Source organism: Podospora pseudocomata, chromosome 7, assembly GCF_035222375.1.
Source record: "Podospora pseudocomata strain CBS 415.72m chromosome 7, whole genome shotgun sequence".
Classification (NCBI taxonomy): Eukaryota; Fungi; Ascomycota; class Sordariomycetes; order Sordariales; family Podosporaceae; genus Podospora; species Podospora pseudocomata.
Genome location: NC_085891.1, coordinates 2,317,283 through 2,333,321, shown reverse-complemented (window position 1 = coordinate 2,333,321; position 16,039 = coordinate 2,317,283). Strand labels below are relative to the sequence as shown.

At 53.5% G+C, this 16,039-nt stretch overlaps 4 protein-coding genes across 4 annotated transcripts; 1 reads left to right on the top strand and 3 right to left on the bottom strand.

Annotated features, from left to right (window-relative positions):
• Positions 1–87: 87 nt before the first annotated feature.
• Positions 88–3,324, bottom strand: GPI13 (mannose-ethanolamine phosphotransferase gpi13; the record flags this gene model as incomplete). Its single annotated transcript, XM_062893673.1, has 1 exon — positions 88–3,324. The coding sequence occupies one exon, from the start codon at positions 3,322–3,324 to the stop codon at positions 88–90; it is 3,237 nt and encodes a 1,078-aa protein (XP_062739507.1).
• Positions 3,325–4,600: 1,276 nt separating this feature from the next.
• Positions 4,601–5,701, bottom strand: QC762_708280 (uncharacterized protein; the record flags this gene model as incomplete). The annotated part of the gene is made up of 2 exons (XM_062893672.1): positions 4,601–5,168; positions 5,628–5,701. The coding sequence occupies 2 exons, from the start codon at positions 5,699–5,701 to the stop codon at positions 4,601–4,603; spliced, it is 642 nt and encodes a 213-aa protein (XP_062739506.1).
• Positions 5,702–6,933: 1,232 nt separating this feature from the next.
• On the bottom strand, positions 6,934–10,348 carry QC762_0110950 (uncharacterized protein; the record flags this gene model as incomplete). Its single annotated transcript, XM_062884315.1, is given in 3 exon segments — positions 6,934–7,216; positions 7,442–9,298; positions 9,311–10,348. The coding sequence occupies 2 exon segments, from the start codon at positions 7,594–7,596 to the stop codon at positions 6,934–6,936; spliced, it is 438 nt and encodes a 145-aa protein (XP_062739505.1). The 5' UTR covers positions 7,597–9,298; positions 9,311–10,348.
• PUF3 (mRNA binding protein puf3) lies at positions 9,662–15,304 on the top strand. The gene is made up of 7 exons (XM_062893671.1): positions 9,662–10,408; positions 10,740–11,173; positions 11,270–11,465; positions 11,521–13,040; positions 13,091–13,646; positions 13,697–15,188; positions 15,213–15,304. The coding sequence occupies exons 2-6, from the start codon at positions 11,120–11,122 to the stop codon at positions 14,053–14,055; spliced, it is 2,685 nt and encodes an 894-aa protein (XP_062739504.1). The 5' UTR covers positions 9,662–10,408; positions 10,740–11,119; the 3' UTR covers positions 14,056–15,188; positions 15,213–15,304.
• The last annotated feature ends 735 nt before the right edge of the window (positions 15,305–16,039 follow it).

Genomic DNA, 16,039 nt, shown 5'->3' with positions numbered 1-16,039 from the left:
TCTCTCTCTCTCTCTCTCTCTCTCTCTCTCTCTCTCTCTCTCTCTCTCCCTCTCTCTCTCTCTCTCTCTCTCTCTTCCCCTGCCCCCTTACTCAGCCCACCCAAAAACCTCCCCAATCGCCACCGTATTCCCCCTCAACCCCAACAAACTCACCCCCAACGCCACCAAGTCCACCACAATCAACACCACCCCCGCCGTCGCAAACCTCGGCATAAACACCCGATAAAGCATCAGATGCCTCCTCAAATGCCCCGCCCACATCATACTCATCCACCCCTCCACCGCGAAAAAACCGACAAACGCCCCCAGCTTTTTGCTCGTCTCCGCCAGCGCACCCTTCTTCTTGGGTGACGCCTTCCAAAGCACCAAGAGGGGGACGCAAACCGTGGCGAGAATCTGTGCCGCAAAGGTGTTCATCGCCACTGCCAAGGGTGACCAAGGGTAGCGGACGGAAAAAAGGGGGATGAACGCGGAGTCCCATTGAATGGTCGACAGCACAGCCTGATGGCCCGTCTTGAAAAAGTGAAACGAGCCCAGGATTGCGAGCATGACTGGTCCGATCGGGGTTGCAGACAAAGAGTTCGAGTCAAGGATTTCAACGAGGGAGAGGATCTGCCAGAATAGAATGGCCAACGCGCCGCCGCCCATGGGTTTGGAGAGGAGAATTAGGGAGACGAGGAAGTTGAGCGGGAGAAGGAGGTACCGTGCCCCGTGCGCGTTGCCGTAGCCCAAGATCGCGACCTGTGCCCGGGTGGGTGTTGATTTCGAGGCTGAAGTGACGATGCTCACGCAGGGGGGCGCCCACATGAATGCTGTTGTTCCTGCTACAAAGGCCAGGCCGAGGACCATCTGGGCGGTGTAGACGGAGAGGTTTTTGAGCTTTTTTTCGGGCAGGCCAGAGATCCAGTTCCCGTTGTCGGCTGAGTCGAGGAGCCAGTAAAGGGCTGACATGAAGAGACCCGTGCGGAAGACGTACCCGATCCAGGCTGGGGCTAGGCCCTCGTAGGAGCGGGTGGGTTGGAGGTAGGCTTTGATGATTGTGGGAAGGATCAGGCTCACCGCGAAGGGGATGGCGAGCTGCCAGAGGGCAGAGGTTGACGAGGTGGAGGAGGCGTAGTAGGTTGATGTGCAGTAGGGCATTTGCTCTTCGCGGCAGAGCTTGGAGGCGGAGGCAAGGCGGCCGAGGACCACGAAGAGGACCGAGTGGTAGATGGCCATGTAGCGGTCGGCAAGGGACTGGATTCGCACGGCGGAGAGGGCTGTGACGAAGCCAAAGGTGGTGATGAAGAAGAGCAGAATAGAGTCCTCCCAGATTGTGTACGAGTTGGAAGCGAAGCCGATAGACTGGCTGAGAGTGAACACTGCTGCCATCCACCCCCAAATTGTGGATGGAACCAGAGTCCGGAGGGTCTCCTTGATTTCGTAGAGCGACACACCGACAGTGGCAATGCTGGTGAGGGCGGCCATGGCAGCACCGCGGTAATAGTCGCCCGTGCCCTTGAGGTAAGCATGGAGAGCGCCGCCAATAAGGCCCGGAACTGCGCCAAGGAAAGCAGCAGCAACAAGTTTTCTTTCGAGAACATTCTCCAACGGCAGCTCCGAGTCAGGAATGACGCCCATAATCTCCAGGCTCTTTTCAGCATCGTCCAGCTCAGGGTCATCAACAGCCTCATCATCCTCGGCTCCCTTGGAGACGTAGACTAGCAGGGTAAGAACACCAAATCCCATGACGGCGATTCCAAGAATCATGTTCTTGATATTGAACTGCGCCCAAAGGCTCTTGCAGCGAGCCAGAGTCTCCCTTTGGTACTCGGCAAAAGCAGTATAGACAGCAACCCAGTTGCCCTTGGAAACCAGACCCTCAGCCTTGTCCCAAAGATCAGCCGGCGAGCCAGGGGTAGAAGCAGGTTCCTCAGCCATGCCTCTGGCAGCAAAATAGGAGGCCTGATACCGCTTGACACCAGCAGCCGCAACCCTTTCAGCCGCAGCCAAATTATTCCAAGAATTGCCGCGAGGACCAGCAAAGACCTCCTCGATAGGACGCCCCAAATTATTGAAAGGAATAGGAATACCCATCATCAGCGCCAAAGTCGGCACTAAATCAATCTGGTTCACCGGCCTCTCCACCGCCGTAGCCGGCGGGACCGCAAACTCAGGCTTCGTCCTCCCAAAACCCCCCTTTGGCGAGTACATCCAAAGCGCCGCCTGCACCTCATCATCGCTCTCCCCCCCATGATCCCCCTTACTATCCATCCCGTGATCCCCCATCACAATCAACACCGTCCTCTCGTCAATCTTCCCCGCCAGATCCCTCACAAACCCATCCATCTGCCTCAACTTCCTCCCCATCTCGGGATGCTCAGGCCCATACCGATGTCCCGCATGATCCACCCCCAACAAATGCCCAATCACCACATCCCACTCCCCCTTCCTCCCCTCCTCCATCAGCGGAAAGATATGCTCAATAACCCCCTCATCCACCGTGTGCAGATCCCACACATTAAAACTATCATACGGCCTGCTCAGATTCCCCTCAAAATACCCCGGAAAAAGACTCTCCCAAGTGTCATCCCCCAAGTGCACCACCCTCTTCCCGGCCCCCCTCAGCTGCCCCAGCAAATTATCCTCCTCCACCGCCGTCCCCGAAAAGCTGCTCCCCACATCAATAAAAGTAGGCAGCGTCCCCGTCGTCAACCCCTTCAACCTCTGCAGCGTACTCGTGGGCGGATCGGCAATAAACGGCCGCAAAAAAGCCTTGTTCGGCTCCCGAACAGCAGTCTCGTACATGAACGGGAACCGGTTGTGAAACTCGGCGTTGTCGTCCACGGGAACGGTAAAGTCGTATCTCAACGCGTCAATCAACACCACCACTGCCTTGTCGAAGGTCTTGGGGTGCCAGCATCCTCCTTCTGGGGTCCCCTTTCCTGGCCAGGCTGGCAAGATCCCCCCTTCTTGGCCTGCGGGAGAGACGTCGCAAAGGGATTTATCGTCCAGTTGCAGTCTTGTGAGGAGGAAGCCGCTGGTGAAGTACCCCAGCCCGACGAGGTGGATGGCTAGCATCCAGACCCAGAACCCGGCCGTCCATGCCCAGCGGGATTGGTACGCCTTTTTGCGGCGACCTTCGAGGGCTGCTCGTCGGAGTTCGCGGAGCTTGATCTCGTCCGTGTTGTTGGGTTCTACGGCGGTGACGGCTTGGTCTTTGACGGCTTTTTTGGTCGCATCTTCCGCATCCTTTTTGCGCTTGGCGGCGTCCCATTGGGATTTGAGCGTCTTGTAATCGGGGGCGGGAACCGCTTTTTTCGGGGTTGGTTGGGGTGGTGGCATTATGAAGGGTTATGGTGGCGCTTTCGCGCGCGCGCGTGTCGATGTCGTCGTGGGGTTGTCGTCAGGGGTAAGAGATCTGACAGAATGCGATTAAGGGGTGATGGGTGGGTTATACGATTGGATGTCGAATTGCGAAGAGTTGAAGAAGCAAAAGAAAATAGGTTCAAAGATAAAGAACGGGTGAGATCTCCCACGTATCAAGGTTATTACAACAAAAAAGAGTAGAGCCAAAGAAAAAGGCCGTCGACAAGGCGAGAGGATATGGAACTTTTGTTCAACGAGACAGGTAAGAAGAATGCGCCATTTGAACGGCGACGAAATGCCAACTGGCAAGCTGTTGATTTTTGGAGCTTCCAGAAAGCAAAACCATCTCCACAGCTTTGTTTGGCAGCTCCTCCTCCCCTTGTCTCCCAGCAAATCCTCAGGCCGTCGTCATTTGTTGGCGCAACTACCCTAACCCTTGATTTACACATGCCACCTCCTGAATTAGCATCTAGACCAATCCAATAGGAGAATTATGATCATCATCTCGCCTCGGAAGGAAACAACACTTCCTTTCGGCAAGCATGGAAACCTGGAAAGCAAAGCAACAAGCGAGAAACGTCAAAACAAAAAAAACCGTCGGGGGATGCTCGGCCCCATACCAGCATCCCACAAACGGTCGATCATGGACAGTTGCGAGACCGTTCAAAAACGCCCGCCTCGCGGCAGGCATCGTATATTTAATTATACAATACTAGAATGTCCGAGATGACGGTTAGAGAAATGCCACAAACCCGCCATCGAAACGCTGCCCGATCAGCAATGCACCCCAAGTATGTACGTTGATCCTCCCACCGAAAAACATTGAAAAAAAAAGAGTACTCCATAATGTGTGTGTGTGTGTGAATGTACGCGGTTGCTACCCGTTGGCACCATCATAGCATCTATCTATATAGCGGGCACATCTGGTGTGCTCCCCCCATGCTCCCGTTAAGCCAGCCTGCGCGCATCAGGTTATCCTCTCCAAGCTGAATTGTGTCGAAAGTGTTTGGAAGCTGGGTGCCCTCAGAGACCCTCGAATTGAATAAATAGACAAGTGGAAGAAAACAGCAAGGCCGGTGTTTTCTGCAGAAGGAAGGTATGTATGGTATAATTTTCGTGCCCGGTCCCGTTTTTCTCACAAACTCCAGTCGCCCATCAAATCATTAAAAAGTCCGGCTCGTCGTTTGTGTGCGCGAATGAGCCTTCATGTTTGTTGTTGGTTCCCATTGTTTGAGTGGTAACATGTTGTAGTTTAGCGGAACTCCTTCTCCTTGAGTCCGCCAATCTTCTCAATGTCCACCGAGTAGAACTGCGTGCTGCTTTCCTTCTCATAGGCGGGGAGTTGCTCGTCGTTGAGGGGCTCGAGGCCAACGGTGGTCTCGCCAACACGGACGACAACAACACGGCCGCTCTTTGGCCTGCCTTGGTCGTCCTGCTCGTCCGGGAAGGTGATGTGAATCTGGGGAACGTTGTCGGGGGAGTGGGGAGGCGATCGGGGGTTGGCAAGCATGGGCGAGGCGCCATTGTTGAAGACGATGACGCTTTGTCGGCCGTTGCCGGTTTCGATGGTGAGACGTCTGTGGTTGCCCGACTTCTTGACATCATGGTATTGGGGGAGGGTCTCGTCCAACATCTGCTTCTGCCTCCGCATCCTCCGCATCAGCACCAAAAGGGAGAAAGCCAGCAAGCCGCAGAAAGTAAGAGCGAGAAGTGCGATGAGGATATCGACGGTTGTCTCGTTGTCGCCGGTGTCGAGGCCCCGGCGGACGATGTGTGTGAATGAGTCCATTGTGGTGGTTGTGGTGGTGGTGTTGTGAGACCTAAAGCCAGACGTAAGGAATGTAAATGGCGGTCGGTATATACGAGCTGCCGGGAGCTGTAGAGAAAGATTATTAGCGGTGTTGTAGATACATATCAAGTAGATCAACTTCAACTCACAACCGCGCGTGTAATTACTTTTACTCTACTTCCTCGTGTTGTGTCACAGGGACTGCATCAACAAAAATGACTGGACGGAACGGCTGAAAGAATGAAGCCGATACCAATAGGGTTTCCCTGAGGGCGGGAGGAGTGGTGGAAAAGAGAGTGATCGAAAGAACGACTGTGTGAAGCAGTCCCCAAGCTTTGACGTCGACGATGAAGGAAAAAGAGGAGATGGACGAGAGGGCCAGGCAAGGCGCGAGGCCTGGCACAAGTAGTTGCGGTCAGCACTGCCTTCAGGGGATGTAGCGAGCGCTAGCGAAATCAACGCCATGTCCCGATTGGGATGAACCACTCACGAGGACTCCACCGTAATCAGGTACGCACCAATAATGTGTCTCGTATCCGGTGGGCCCAATCTTGGAAGCGCCATACCCCTGCTAAGCGGTTCGCTGAAAAGGTGCGGAAACGTCGTGCTGGAGGTGGGTGCGCCGGTGAAATTGTGTGGGGTTGACAGTTCATGTTGGTGCAAACACGATCTTCACCTCAGCCATTTCGAGATGAGAGATTATCAAAACAATGCCTTGATTATCACCATCCAACGGGCCACGGTGTTGCCGGCAGCCGACAACCGGCCAATCTCTTACATACATGTATGAAAGGTTCTAGAACCCGACACCCTCTCCACCTCGCTGTCGCCAACCCGGCTCTTCTCCCTGACAGCCCGGACCAAAGTTTGGCGCCTCTTCGACAATGCTACCTCACCAGGAGCACACCCCTATCGCCAGGCTGACTTCCCTCGGCGGCAACCTCACACCTTGCCAAGGTGCTGTGAACAGCTCAGAAAGATCGGAACTGTGATATGACGCCACGGTGATCTCGAAGTGACATGAATATGTCACATGGTTCCGGAACACCATTCAGGCTGGTGTAGGTGCCTTCAAGATGTGCTCACTGATCAGTATCTAATGCATAGTAAGCGAATGTTCATCAACCTAATCTCAGCATATATAGGGCCATCTGCCATAATCATGACTTACCACTTACCAAGCTACATGAAGGCTCTCCCACACAGGATGTCAAGTTCGGTTCCCAAGAAAGAAAAGACAGTCGTCGGGCGACCCAGAAGTCTTTCGACAACCTTGCTTCCGATCTCGAGCAATCTGTTGATGTCAGATAATTTCCCAAAGGGCGGTGAAACTGCAAGTCGTCAACGAGGTGTGAAACATTCCCGTGATATCAACCTATCGGACACTGCATGCACAATCCCAAAGGAACTTGAGGATATGACAATTGGACGATATTGTGCTGCTGCGGGAAACGTGGAAGCATACCGTCGATGGGTGTCTTGGCGATGGCCCATGGATAGAAATACCCAACTGGAAGCAACAGAGCCCAGCCAGCGGGCACGTCGAGGACCATTATACCCGGGTAGATGACGTTCTCACCCGGCCAGACCTCCCTCTTGGTTGCTGGCGATGCAGGGAGCCGTGATACCGGCTCTCAGACCCGAGCACAACCTGTGGCAACCTGCCAGCGAAGCAGGTCTGTCTTGTGTTATGGCACACGAGCGCGTCGAGCCATATTGCTAGATGAAGGGTGTTTGGCAAAGCCAGCAAAACAAAAACGTGCTACCGATGTCTCAGACTGACATTGTTCAACCATCTAATTAGGAGAACCTGGAAGCCAGCTAAGCATGGTTACAGCGATGAAAAGGTCAGGACGGCGACGGGTGGTGCGGTTGGGAGATGCCAGCAGACTCTGCATGCTGGCAGATGTCGGCTTGCTGATAATGGCCAAGACCGGCACCGGGCAGGAGGCTGGGGAAGATACGGGTTCGGTGCCGGACATCGGGCGCTTTTCCAGAGTGGAAACAAACAACTGCACGGCAGTCCGGCCGCACATGGCCAGCGCTGGGGGCCCTGCGGCTTTCACTGCGACGTCTTGCCTGTCAAATGAGTCAGCTACCCGAGCATCTCAGTCAACAGATGGTCGTTCCACGGAACGTACACGCTAGATTGTTCTATTTCCTGCGTGCTGCCGGCAGCCGCAATTGTTTCCCCCTTTTCTGAAACAAAGGCCATCAACGGCGGCCGGGTAAGAGGCCCCGAGTGGTCGGCTGAACATGGGGCCTTGGGGGCCAAACCCAACAAACTTAACAACACATACACACCTTTCAGCATAAACCCCAAAAGGAAGAGGGTCGCATGCCTCTCCCGAGAAGGAACCCAAGAGAAGCACGCCTGGGGCAAAGAGGGAGAGGTTGGAGTGTGTGACAAGATGTGTACTGGCGCTTGCTTGTTTGGAAGGGTCACAGATGGCGCACATTTATACACACGGATGGCCTGCCACTGGATCGGGTAGGTATGACAAGGCGGGAGCACCAAGCTCGTCTGGTCTTCCCCGGATCCGGCTGCTGGGAGGCGCATCGCCATCGAGCTGGGCCAGTCAGGGGAGAAGTTTGCGGGCGGGAAGCAGCGAGACACTGGGCGGTGATCTCGTTCGTGCTTCTCGGCCCGTCGATGACAACGGAGATGAAGGCATTCCACGAGGGCAGAGGAGCTTGATATACAGACAGCATCCCTTACCTCGAAGCTATCGAGATTCTGTTTATCAGACCGGTGCAATATTCTGCACATTGCCATTCCCTTGTCGCATCCATACCGGTGAAAGCGCCAAGGGTGTGCTTTTGGGTGAACACTGTGTCCCTGCATCCCACGATGGTGCCATTCGTGACCACGGCCGGTTTTTGTGGCGAACCCTCTCTTACCCCCTTAATATCCGTTAACCAAAATGGAGACAGCCAGCATATGCACGCGCAAGAGACTGTTTGCTAGTGACAAATGACGCCAGACAAGCACAAGCATTCCGCACATGGCCCCAAGTGGAACGGTGCACCACGGCGTACGAATTTTGTCTCTGAACCAGGAGGTCAAGTTGGCAGCGTTCAGTCAGGCCAGGGTTCGGTCGCCCCCCATTGTCTATTTGTCCGAAACGGCCGACTTTTCAACAATTGCTTTGTGGCCGAGAACGGGGCGTTTCGAAACGTATTGGCTCTGAGGGCCTCATCAAGAGTGTTCGAGATTCGAGCTAACAACGCAGAGAGGCCTGAGTAAAACAAAGAAGGGCGTTAGTTAACGAGGGACTCGGCCGCGAGATCAGCGGCCTTGCGGATCGCCCATCGTGTGGCATCAAATCTCGGCCGGAAGACGATTGGACTTTGGCATGGAAAAGGGAAAGCCAACAGTGGGAGGAGGCACGGCACCGAGGGAGCATCTGCTGGGCGCTCGGTGCATGTGTTCGATGCCGCTGATTGGAACACACAGTCCGCAAAGTGGCTTGTGCACACGGTGCCAACTGCCCAAGAAGGCCTAGACAATTAATTGCTATGATATAGTGTAGGGCATGAGGCAACCATCGAGCCAACAGAAAGGAAAATAGACAACAAGAGAGAAAAAAGAAGCAAAAGAAAAAGTGCTCAAGAAAAACACCCTCAAGGCCCCGGTTGCACCGGCGATACATTCACACAGCCACTAGCACATCGCCGTCGTCATGCTACCTCGAAGGACTGAGGGACTGAGGTGCGCTGGTGAGCGGCCCCGGATAGGTGCCCTTCCATCCCCGGAAAAGGCCCCTCTCTACTCCTCCACTTCCCCTCTCACACGGTTTGCCGCTCGCATTTCTGGAGACAGAGAAAGAAAGAGAAAGGCCTTGTTGGCGACCTTGGAAACGGCGCTGACCACGCTGCCGAAACACGCTTCTGGTCCGATGCCACCCATCAGCTATTGCTGTGCCCTTGGAGCCTCGACTGACGAGTCCTTGGGCTAGTGAGGCACACGGTGCCCTTTTCAAGCTCCGGTTCGGGAGTCAGGTATAACAGCTGGTCGCTTGTAGGTAGGGCTCCACCGGTCTTGAGTGGGGACCGTGTATCTAAAACTATCTCTACCTAATCGCGGGTGGGGGCAACGATCGACGACGTAGAGCAACTTTTGAGGTCCCGTCTAGAGGACGTCTACGTAATGGTGTGGATATGGATATGGATATGGATATGGATATGGATATGGATATGGATATGGATAGCTCTCTTTGACCTTTTGATAAGATAGGTAGATTGACGCTCCCATCTCTATCTACACGAAGCAGCTGGCATATCACACCCAACCCCCAATAGACCACCATGAAATAATAACCGTCTGAAGTTGATCGCGTGCATCGCGACCTGCAGCAACAGAGAGCAACAGGAGCAACGAGCGACGTCAAAAAAAAAAAAGACTGGACCCCTCCCCTGCCGTCGGGTGGTCGGTAGCGCCCTAAAAAAAGGAGCCACAGGGTTGACTCGACTCCGCTAAGATCTTAGCGTTCTCCACTCCTCCCTTGTCGTAGCTGGGAGCTTCTCCTGCGCAACACCCGCAAAACCGCCAAAACTGCCCTGCAAGCCCTGCACTGGAGCCCTGTCCGCCCGTTCTCCTTTCGTCTCAACGCCGCGCATCAAGGCCAATCCCTCCAACCCCCGTCGCGAATCCCCATCTCCATCTCATCCCCAGCACCTGGCACCAAGCAGCAAAAGCAGGGCCCCTCCCCGACCCGCTTTTGGCTTCTGCCCGTGGCTCGCCCATCCTCCGCACCAGAGCCATCCCTGGGTCTGGCTACATTCCACCGAGCACCATCGCATCCATTCTTCGACCACACAAGTCCAAAACACCGCCATTCACTTTACTACTTCTTAGCAGAGCAGCCTCCTCGACTCTTCCCCCGTTAACTCGCAAACTCGCAAACTCGCCTCACCCTCTGCCTCGTCCTGCCGACCTGCTTTACCTTGCCTAGCCTAACCTAACCTAACCTGGCCATTCCTCCTCCTCCCGAATACCTACGGTAGCTTTAACTACCTACCTACCCACAACTCCGGATACCAAGACAATCAGATAGTTTCGAGCGAGCGAGCGACCGCCCACCCACCGTCCCGTCTTCCGTACACACACATATGACCGACGACGGCCGCAACAGCACCTATTCGCTGGCCGCCGGAATCCGGTGCATAAACGACAGCACAGGCTGCCCCCGTCCCCGCGCAACCCGAGAGAGCTTGTGAGGGAGAGAGGACGTGTATCGGCGGGCTAGAGAAGCCAATTAATAACGTGCGGTAAGTGCTTGCATGTTGCACACCCGTCTGCAACACAGTACAATTCGCCGCCAGCTCAGGTTCTCCTGCTCTTTACCTTTTGTCCTCGCCGTTCCCTTGGCCTCTCGGCTCCGGCTTCAGGTGGACAATTATACAATTACCTGAAGCTTTGCCGTGCTTGCTTGGGTGGGTGCGAGTGGGCTGTGTGTGTGGTAACCCATCATCATCAGCCTTACAACTTCTCCGACCCTGCCCCCACTTGCCCTTTTTTCCAGCTGCTTCCCACTTCTGATGCCTCTTGCGCTGGCTGACTGACTGACTGACTGACTGACTGACGCTCCTGCCTCTGAAGCTCAACCTCTCTGGTGTCTACTGCGACTTTCTTATCGAGATACCCACGGTGTATATCCATGATCTATAGACGGCGCACATAGCCTTTTGCGTTTTTCTCTCGGCATCCTCTGCTGCTGCATCACTTCTACTGCATTCGAGGCTATCGGCAACAGCCCACTATCCTTTCGGACCCCCAATCGCTCGAGTGCCACGGACCTGTGTGGGCAGGCTTCCACTCGTTTGCGCCCCGTATAAAGGCGCCGACTTCCCCGCAGCCACCACGACGGCTCCACGACCGTCAAGCTTCCCTTATCACGGGCGGATCCTGTATTCACTGGGAATACGGCTCTTCTGCGAATCCATAAAAGCCATCTCCACCTCTCTTACCCTGAGGTTGCAATGACGTCTTCTAGCACACAGCGATCCACCAACGGCACAACCATGGCAGGCACGGTAAGTTGCTTCCCATATACGAGAGACGCATTCGCTCCTGCCTTTGAAGGATATGGCTGCCCGAATCTGGTACTGACGTTCTGACTGATCTTCTAGACTCGACCAAGCAGGTTCCCGAACCTTGCCCCAAGCTCCACAGGCAACGGCGCAAACGGTATTGAGAAGAGCTCCCAGCCCATCACAAACACATTCCCGGCGCCAAATACCTGGGGAAGCGGCACCAGCATCTGGTCCAACACCAACACCATTGGCAACAGCTTTGTGAAGAGCAGGGAGGCTGTGGGCGCCAGAGGTATGTTTTTCCAGTCAGGCTCTCCGTTAGAAGGCTTAACTAACATGCGGTGGAGATTCTAACGACGGATTTGCTACCCCCTCGGGGTCCGGTGCGCTGGCATCCGCATCGGAAATCGATCCATGGGGCAGGCCCGGAGGCCCTTGGAACTCAAACGATAACTCCCAGAACCGCAACGTGTCCGGTCAGACATCTCCGAACCGAACACGCTCAGAGGTCCAGCTTCATGACATGTCAGGCAGCATCCCTTACTATTCGGGGTCACAGACAATGACACAACGTGCCTTGGGTGGCTCAAAGGATGCCAAGAATGGCTTTCCCAAGTATACGTCTCAGTATGCTGACTTCACTGATGACAAGGACAACTCTTTCAGCAACCTGAATGGCGAACCTGAACAGCCTGTCGGCAGGTACCCAGCTTCCCGATCTATGCAAGACCAGTCATTCTTGGGAAATGGGCACTCGCGGGATCACCTTTCCACTTCTGGCCAGTCAGACAATGATTTGCACGGCCAGGGGGCCCCGTATGCCGACTATCCCTTCGGCACACCTCACACTTCGATTCACTCCCAACGTCCCTCTTTGAACGGGCCAACCGGGTCCTTCCATGGCCAGAACCCAAGAAGTTACGACCACAACAACATGGGGCAGCAAATTCCCGATGATGATCTCCCAGAGCGGTTGGGACGCATGGCCATTGGTTCTGGTCTCAATGGAGGCTCCAACGCTTTGGGAAATCTGCAGTCATTCGGTAACGGCTCGCAGGATTTCCAGCTTAATCCAGGCTCCCAGCCATGGGATCATGGTCAAGGGTACCAGGCTGGACACTCGCGGGATAGCTACTCCAACAGCATCTCCCTGGACAGGCGGGGCTCTGGAGTTGATCACAGCTCGCCTGCCGGTAGCACGTACCGTGCTGGTGCGACTGGCGTGGGGTTGAACAGCCCACGAAGCTTCACACCCGCCATCGATTCATGGTCAAGACCGGTGTCACGCGACCTTCGATCGGGGCCTGAAGCGGACCGGCGCAGCTTGTCCCATTTCCCACCGCAGTCACCCTACTACCAGAATGGGTATTACAACTTCCCACAGTACGCACCAGGCCCCTATGACGCTGTCTATGGCAGACAGCCAATGCAGTTTCCGGGATACCCACTTCCACAGTATCCATTTGCTCACAACGGCGTGCCGCCGGTTCGTCCAAGCAGTGACCGGGACCCGGCCAGGGGAGTGCGGAGCTTGAAGCTGGAGGAGTTCAAGACTGGGAACAAGTCCAGCAAGCGATTCGAGCTCAAGGACATCTATGGCTTCATTGTGGAGTTCAGTGGTGACCAGCACGGCTCTCGCTTCATCCAGAACAAGCTTGAGACGGCCAACAGTGATGACAAGAATCAGGTCTTCCATGAGATTGAGCCCAATGCCATCGTGCTGATGAAGGATCTGTTTGGCAACTATGTCATCCAAAAGTTCTTTGAGCATGGGAATCAAGCCCAGAAGCAAGTGCTTGCTGCAGCCATGAAGGGCAAGGTTGTTGAACTCTCGATGCAGATGTACGCCTGCCGAGTTGTTCAGAAGGTGAGCTTCTCGGCTTTCTTGTTTTGTTTTCATGCACTGACTAGCAATAGGCTCTTTCGCACGTGCTCGTTGAGCAACAGGCTGAGTTGGTCAAGGAACTCGAGCCCGAGATTCTCACAATCGTGAAGGACCAGAACGGAAACCACGTCATCCAGAAGATCATTCAGACAGTGCCTCGGCAACACATTGGTTTCATTTTCGATTGCTTCAGGGGACGTGTCAGCGAACTGTCGTCACATGCGTATGGGTGCCGTGTGATCCAGCGTGCTCTTGAGCATGGGAACGAGGCAGACAAGCAGTCCATCATGAAGGAGCTGCACAGCTGCGCCCAGATGCTGATCATGGACCAGTATGGCAACTATGTGACGCAGCATGTCATCACGGATGGCTCTCCCGATGACCGTTCCAAGATGGTTGCCCTCGTCATGTCTCAGCTGCCCATCTTCTCCAAGCACAAGTTCGCCTCCAACGTCGTGGAGAAGTGCATCAAGCATGGTACGGCTGACCAACAGCGTGACATCAGGGACCGCTTCATGTCCCGAGGAGATGATGGCAACTCTTTCTTGGTATCCTTGACCAAGGACCAGTTCGGCAACTACGTCCTCCGTAAGTCCCTCGGAATATCTTGTGATACTCAGAAAGCTAACCCCAGTTAGAAACCCTCCTCAGTGAGCTGCAAGGCCAGGATAGGGATGTCCTGGTCAATGAGGTGAGACCGCTTCTTGCATCCATCAAGAAGATGTGCACGGGCAAGCAAATTGCCGGAGTTGATCGCTTGCACAACGCCATCACCAGCTACACACCTTCGTCGACGGCCCCGACTTCTCCTGGCCTTCACGTCGACGTGAGCTCGGCGGTGCCAACTCCAAACCTCACGATGGGCCCGAACAGCCCTTCAAGCAGTCCGCCAAGCACTAGCGAGAGTGCCGTCGAGGAGACGATTGGTCAGACGGATGCCAAACCTGCCGCGACAGACGCAACGGTCAACATTCAGGACCAGGCCGACGAGGTCTAACTCTTCTCTACCGGTGGCATAGTGCCATGTCTATCCCCAAGCTTCTCTTCGCCTTGCCTTCCTTTCACCGATATTGCGATTTAATCTTCGGCCCTTTTGGGCCCTACGCTTTTCCGTTGAGATTTTGGTCCTTTACCCACATGGACAGGCACTTTGCTCATTACATTGCACACCTCGGGCGCCTCGATTACTCCGCACTCTTAATTCTTCACCAAAACATGTTTTGGTTCTGTATATCTGGAAAGCGCGCCTTGGATTGCCACCACGGGTTCCATCTGCTCAAATGGGTTTCATCTCTGCCTTTTGATCTATTGGCGAATGGGGGCTTTCTTTTCATCGTTCCATACCCGAGCATACCGCATACACTCACCACCTTTATACGGCAATTACGGTCAGTCTTCCCGAAACACACAAACAACACATTTACAGGGAATAGACATGGACAAAAGGATACCCAACATGACGTTTTTCTTTTTCTTTTGCTTTCCTCGTACTTTACGTACCTAGGTTTCGGAATGGGAAGTGGGATGCGACGCCGACTTTTGTGTCGTGGGCTTGCGGTTATGGGTTATGGGGCTTGGGCTTGCTTTTCTCATTTGGAGGAGCCATAGTAGTAACACCCAACACATGATGTTTGTCAGAGTGGCTGGGTGTCGTTGATGGCTGGTTAGCTTCCAAATGATGTTTGTTATTACTTTGCTGTGGTTTTTTTTCTCTTTCAGATGTGTTTTTATTTTTCTTTCTTTGCTATTTAAAACCTTTCCTCTCATGGTCGTTGAGGGGAAAACAAATATCGGGGACAACCGAACCGGGACATATCGTACGAACACACACACCGACAGCTTACATGGATGGGTTGATGAGATGTTTTTGATTTTATTTGTCTTGTGTTTGAAAGCGTGGAGTTTATTTGCTTTTTATGTGTTTTTGAAACCAAAGTTTATTTACACTCCTTTTTCTGTGTTTAAAATCATGCGTTGAACTTGTTGTTGTTGCTGTGGCAGGGGTGGTGGTCTTGTTTATGGCGATGTGGTTTGTGTAATTTTCCCCCCATCTCTTTTTCTTGTCTTTACCACAAAGGGGGTTTTCTCGTTGATAAATACAACAACAACAACAACAACAATAACAACAACATCATCATCATCATCATCATCAACACAATAAATAATGGCGCGAATTGTACTTTTTCGTTGTTGAGGCGAAAAGGGAGTTATAGCGAAGGAGGAGCTATGGGTTACTTGGGCGAACGGCAATACATAAAATATTGGGATGGGATGGGATGGGATCTAAGGGGTAACAACAAGGGGTTTTATTTTTGGGGTGGAAGATTTGGAGGAGGAGGAAGGGGGATCGGTGGTTCTGATGGTTGGTTGGGGCGGGTGGTATGGTGTTCTATGGATGCTGGGTTGGTGGTGGTGGAGGTGGTGGTTTACCTGCTACACTTTTTTACCTACCTACCTACTTATCCTTACCTTATACCACGCGGTATCTTTTTGTTTTGTTTTTTTCGCTGGGCACATATTACCCCTTTACCTTATCTACAATACCTATCTACCTTGCATTCCCACCGACTTTGACTTATCATCACATCTGCTACTACCTCTAACTGGCTTGCCCTTCTTAATTACCCATTGGTTGTTTTATTTTTCCTTGTGCCCTTTGCCATTGATTGCGCCTCTTCCTCTTTCTTTCTTTCTTGTAAACCGCACGATGATAGCCATCATCACACACCATTCCCACCTACCCACCCTACCCTACCTTGCTTTTGTACAGCCAAGAATGAATTTTCCCCAGCACCACTGCAACAGCTTTACATTCCTTGCTTGCTTTGCTCTTGGCGACCAACCACACACTCGTTTATGTCAACGTTGCCCTTTTGCGGTAGGTTGTACAACACAGTTTTTGTTGTGGTGTTTTTCCCTGGTTTTCCCTTATACATATGTATGATTCTGCCGCGTTTGAGAGAGAGGTAGAAAGAGAGGGA